The 5314-nt window shown below is 39.9% G+C and overlaps 1 protein-coding gene across 1 annotated transcript; it reads left to right on the top strand.

Moving 5' to 3' along the window:
* The first annotated feature begins 338 nt into the window (after positions 1-338).
* LOC146612663 (uncharacterized) lies at positions 339-2978 on the top strand. The gene is made up of 8 exons (XM_085343434.1): positions 339-637; positions 724-898; positions 1001-1084; positions 1187-1332; positions 1529-1612; positions 1731-1912; positions 2271-2495; positions 2581-2978. Exons 1-8 carry the CDS (start codon positions 339-341, stop codon positions 2976-2978), a joined length of 1593 nt encoding a protein of 530 aa, XP_085199560.1.
* Positions 2979-5314: the final 2336 nt, after the last annotated feature.

Raw genomic sequence — 5314 nt, 5'->3', positions numbered from 1 at the left:
TGCCACTCTGTTTCCGCAGGACACTGAGAGAGAGAAAGACGACAACAGAAGACAACGGTTCAATTTTAATGTAAGTACTGTTTGTTGGGCTTTTAAGTGGTTGAACATGTAAAACTTGCATGTGCCATTCTCCTCATTTTTAAAATTTAAAACTTGTTTTAAAACTTTTTTTTCTTTAAGTTTTTTTGGGGGGGTGGGATGGAAGCAAAGTTTGTGTGTGGATGTATTGTTGTTGTTCTTTGTTTGTTTTCTCATACTATCAAAATAAACTAAATTGATATGCAGTTTTTCTCTCTCACTTTCTGCCTCTCACTCTTTGTATTTACAGTGCAAACAAGATGGAGAGAAACATTGTCTACTGCCTGCTTTGTAAAAAGCCGCAACAGTCCATTCGCACACACCTGAGCAGAGTGTGCCTGAAAGACTGCACACCACAGAAATGTGAGGAAGAAGCTTCCAGAGCCATTGCTTCACAGAAGCTGTTTTCTAATGAAGGTAGAGTCTGGAACTTCTCAGAGCTCCAGGAGTACTGCAAGGATGAAGAATCTTGCATTAAACTCTGCACTCGCCTTCAAACACGTGGATTTATCATCACGAACAGTCCCCAAGCGTTTTCGACAGTTGTGCCAACAGCGAGGTATGATGACCTTATTGCCACTTCCACATATTGGATGACACATACAAACTTTCAATAATGTCTTACCTCTGTCACATTTGCAATAGGTCTGATAAGAAGGAAATTCTTGCCGTGGCCAAGAAGGATATTGAATATTTCCACACAAGACTTTCTGGCGGTGATTGCATCCCCACATTTGCAATGACTACCTTCAGACAGTACTGTGAGGCCATCCTGATTTTACAACATGGACTGACAGCAAATGCTGTTCAAGAACTTTGTGTAAGTGCACCACCAACAACAAAAGTGCACGATAAGTGAAATGACAGCTGATGTAAGTCTGTATTTCTTTAAGCTCCAACACCTTTTTTTTTACATACACAGGTAGAGGACTGGATGGCGCGGAAAGCAGTAGCTGATGGTGTTGAGCTGAGTGGTAACTTGAAGATAACCAGCCAGGAAGAACAAGTAAGTCATTCATTCTCAGCAGCGACTCTCTTCTTGCTCTATAGGCACCTTGTGAATTGATTTTATGAGATATTTAACATTGATTCCTTTTTTTCTCTGCAGTTGTTGGACTGCTATTTTAGGAACATCCGTCCAGTGTCCTTGGAAAATCAAATTGCTGGCAGCGATGACAGGGGCAAGTTCTTCCTAGGAGAATGTGGGGTCCCACTGTCCAACCCATCATTAGATGTAAAACGCCTGAGAGCGAGGTGAGTGCTTGACCTAACTGGATCAATAGCATATTAAGAAAGATTTGTTTCTTTGATCTGACAGAGAAACCCTAACCCTGGACTCATAACAGTCAGCCACATATGTTGCTGTATGTCAGAGATGTTCGCCCCTTGTATTTTGGTTTTTTCATCTCTCTGGGCTCTCTAATTAATTTGCATGCATTAAAAACCACAGATACCTGAGCACTGAACCTGGGGATGCTATGGCTGAGTCAGCATCAAGCTCAGTAGGAGGACTACCGACACCAGGACAGGCCAGGTACACTTTTTTTTTAAAAATATCACACACTACCACAAGTCAACCTGTGTTACACGTTTCCACATTTAAAAACTTTTGATGGATTTGATGCATCCCCTCCTCTACACCTTTCATGTAGCACATCATCTACGCACCTGCCACTCCAAGAATGGGATGCCTTCCTCCAGGCCTTCCCGGTCACCCTGAATGGAGAGCCACCATCCAAACGGCAGTGTGTACAGGCTGGCTTTCCACAGCACAGACACCACTACAAGAAATGGAGGGATATTCAGCTGAAGAAAAGAGTTGGGTACATTCTCGGTAAGGCCTGGGCATGTCATGTTAATGGAGCTGCTTCTGTTGCATTGCTTTGTTTGTTTTGTATGTATTTCAGAATGAAAATACTTTAATAATCTCTAAGAAAATTATGTGGGTTACACTTGTGTAGAGACAATAGCAGTAACAGTCTGAACTAATTAAATAATACAATACATGTAAGTATAACCCACTCAATGTTGTACACCCAAATATACACAGATAGCTCAATTATAAATATAAGGAATATTTTAAGGTACAAATACGTGATTGACTAAAATGCATATGGTTGATTTTTCATTTTTAAGCCGCAATAATCACTTGCATTATTTCTTGTACGTCGCTTTGTGACCACTTCATTTAGGTCAGTCAGTTGGCAGAAGAGGAAACCCACCTCAGCCTGCACGTGTGCAGATGGCTTTGGACAAGGAGAAATGGCACACCAACAAGCCCACTGTCAATGCCATCTTGCAGGCCTGGGTTGTTCCGCAGCCCAGTATACAAGACAACCAGTCCCTCATGTCTTCGATTGCAGAGCAGAAGTGGAAGGGCCTGGCTTTGCAAGACTTCGGGGAACGGAAGGGCAAAGGTAAAATGCACACAACATTTAGACAAATTGCAAGTGAACGTTTCTAAGAGCCCTGTCATGACCGATGGTATCTTTCAACTTACAGGTGTGATCGCACTTATGCCTTTCCACAAAGGGGATATAGTGTGCGATTACCACGGGACATATATCACTGAAGCAGAAGGGAAACGGAGGCCCCAGTCGGGGTATCTGTTCTTCTTCAGGGACGAGTGTGACCGAGGGATGTGCATCGATGCCACTGCATTCCCCTGTGCCTGTCATCCCGACATTGACACCTATGGGAGGCGAATGAACCATTCCCGAAAAAATCCAAACATCAAGCCCCAGAAGTTTACAATGAACTTCCCTGCAGGACCTCAGGAGACAATACTTTTCATTGCCCTGAAGGACATCGCAGTTGGTGAGGAGGTGTTATGGGACTACGGAGTAACTCGGAAATCTTATGGTGGTGAAGGGGAAGACTTGGAGTGGCTGGACAGCTGACTTTCATTTTATCTGTTCTTTTCCTATTCTCTTTGCATGGGCTTTTTTATGTAGTGATTTTATTCTTAAAAAACACAGCTGTTTTTACATTGTCTTGCATGTAATTTAAATGTGGTTTGAGGGTTTTTTGTTTTGTTTTGTTTTGTTTTAATTTACGTATTGAAATAAAGTGTGATGTTTCCAAATTTCACTCTGCTTCATATTGTATTATTTACGTTCACTGTTTCGTGTTTTATTGTGAAAGTCTTGTGTTTCCATGTTCAGGTGTCTGGTTTTGCTTCCACTGTGGCTCCATTTTAATTTCTCATTTGTGTTCCCCGCGTCTTGACGCCTCCTGAAGAGCATGATGATTAACATAGCCAAGGTGATTATGAAACACGTCAGGTTTACAGATGAATAATAACAATAATAATAATAAATGTGAGATACTAGCTCTACATGAGTGTCTCCTGCAGTTAATATGTAATACACAGATGAAAGATGAGGTGAGATATCTAGGCATTATCTCTTGTCATTTGAAAGATTAACTACTAACAGAAAATAAGAATATCTCAATAATAGACTTAGAATTTTCTATCCTAAGCCAATTTTAAACAGGTGCCTGCAGATTCTTTGGGAGAATTTGGACAGTCTGTCTGACATCTGCATTGACTCATATTTGTTTAACAGCCCGGGTCTGCGCTCAGGTGTCGCACTTTGGATAAATAAGATAAATAAGGAGACCAAGGCCCTGTACAGGCTCTTGGTAAATGCATTGAGGAAATTAATGACTGGTTGTGCCACAATTTTCTCCAGCTAAACAAAAACAAAACTGAGGTAATAGTCTTTGGCGCCAAAGAAAAACGATTACAGGTCACCAGAGAACTTCAATCTATACATCTAAAAACCACAAACCAGGCGAGAAATTTGGGTGTAGTGATGGATGCAGACCTAAACTTGAAAAAGAAAAGAAAAACACATTAAGACAATAACAAAGTCAGCTTACTATCACCTCAAGAATATTTCAAGGATAAAAGATCTGATGTCTCAACAGGACCTGGAAAAACTAGTCCATGCATTCATCTTTAGTAGGCTTGATTACTGTAACAGCATCTTTACAGGTCTACCTAAAAAATCAGTCAGACAACTACAGCTCATTCAGAACTCTGCTGCTCGAGTCCTCACTAAGACCAAAAAAGTGGACCACATCAGTCCAGCTCTGAGGTCTTTACACTGGCTGCCTGTCCGTCAGAGGATAGACTTTAAAGTTCTGATGCTGATCTGTTTTGATTTTATATACTGTTTTGTTTGTTTGTTTGTTAATTAGTTAGTTTGTTTCTTTGCTTGTTTTAATCTATTTTAAATCATGCTTTTTATTTGTTTTTGTTTCTAATGTCTCTGTAAAGCACTTTGAATCACCTTGTTGTTGAATTGTGCTATACAAATAAATTTGCCTTGCCTTGCCTTGAGGAACTGCCCCGGTCTTTATTTATAATTCAGTGAGCGTTTGTTCCTTAGATTGGAATGTGGAGGTGTGTGTGTGTGTGACAGACAGACAGAGAGAGAGAGAGAGAGAGAGAGAGTGTGTGTGACACTTGCTGTGTATTTAAAAAACAAACGCTCAAACAAACCAAAGAGAAAAAGCTTACATGTTTTCAGTTTTCAGTTTTATTTGTCATATGCAAGTTAGCACAGGGTCAACATTGCAATGAAATGTGTTTGACGAGCAGCAGTCACTCAGCAGCTTGATACAGTAGGAGAAAATATAGGAAAATAAAATAATAAGAAAATAGAAAAATAGTAAGGAGCAAAATATTAGAGAGACATGGTAAAAGAGAAAAGATGACTAAATATATATGTATCTATAAATATATGTACACTAGTGATTAAATAAGAAAATCTTGAAAAGAAATATGACGGGAGGGCAGATGGGATATTGCACAGGAATGAGCAGCAGAAAATTACAGTATTGCACTTTTAAATATAAATATCAATGACAATAAAGTGGAGTGACCAGTGCGGATTAAACATTACATGTATTATGAAACAGATGGTTTGGCGACAGTGGTCCAGGTAAATGCTACATGGACACCTGATCAGAGGACAAGGGCTTAAAAGGTGTCTGTGTGTCTGTATGTTTATATAATTGTACATATGGAGGAAAAATTTCCTAAAACCATACTTGAAATCATAACTAATGCACTTTATAAAATAAATACCTAAAGGTTTTTCAGAAATTATTACATAGAATAACATTTGGGACGTTCAGTGGATGTCGTTCACTGGCTCATTCAGTCAGTGTCGTTGAGTGGGTGTCGTTCACTGGCTCATTCAATGAGTCGTTCAATGGCTCATTC

Source organism: Diplotaxodon limnothrissa, linkage group LG19 (assembly GCF_057381915.1).
Source record: "Diplotaxodon limnothrissa isolate DT_005_m linkage group LG19, D_limnothrissa_male_GT1.1, whole genome shotgun sequence".
Lineage (NCBI taxonomy): Eukaryota > Metazoa > Chordata > Actinopteri > Cichliformes > Cichlidae > Diplotaxodon > Diplotaxodon limnothrissa.
The sequence above is the reverse complement of the archived record's forward strand: the minus strand, read 5'-3'. Positions and strand labels throughout refer to the sequence as shown.

What these genes read in the sequence shown, in the direction of transcription:
- LOC146612663 (XM_085343434.1), top strand. Translation starts at nt 339, where the DNA reads ATGGAGAGAAACATTGTCTACTGCCTGCTTTGTAAAAAGCCGCAACAG. An exon ending in CCGACACCAGGACAGGCCAG is followed by an intron (nt 1,613 to 1,730) that starts GTACACTTTTTT and finishes CCTTTCATGTAG; the next exon opens with CACATCATCTACGCACCTGC. An exon ending in AAGAGTTGGGTACATTCTCG is followed by an intron (nt 1,913 to 2,270) that starts GTAAGGCCTGGG and finishes CACTTCATTTAG; the next exon opens with GTCAGTCAGTTGGCAGAAGA.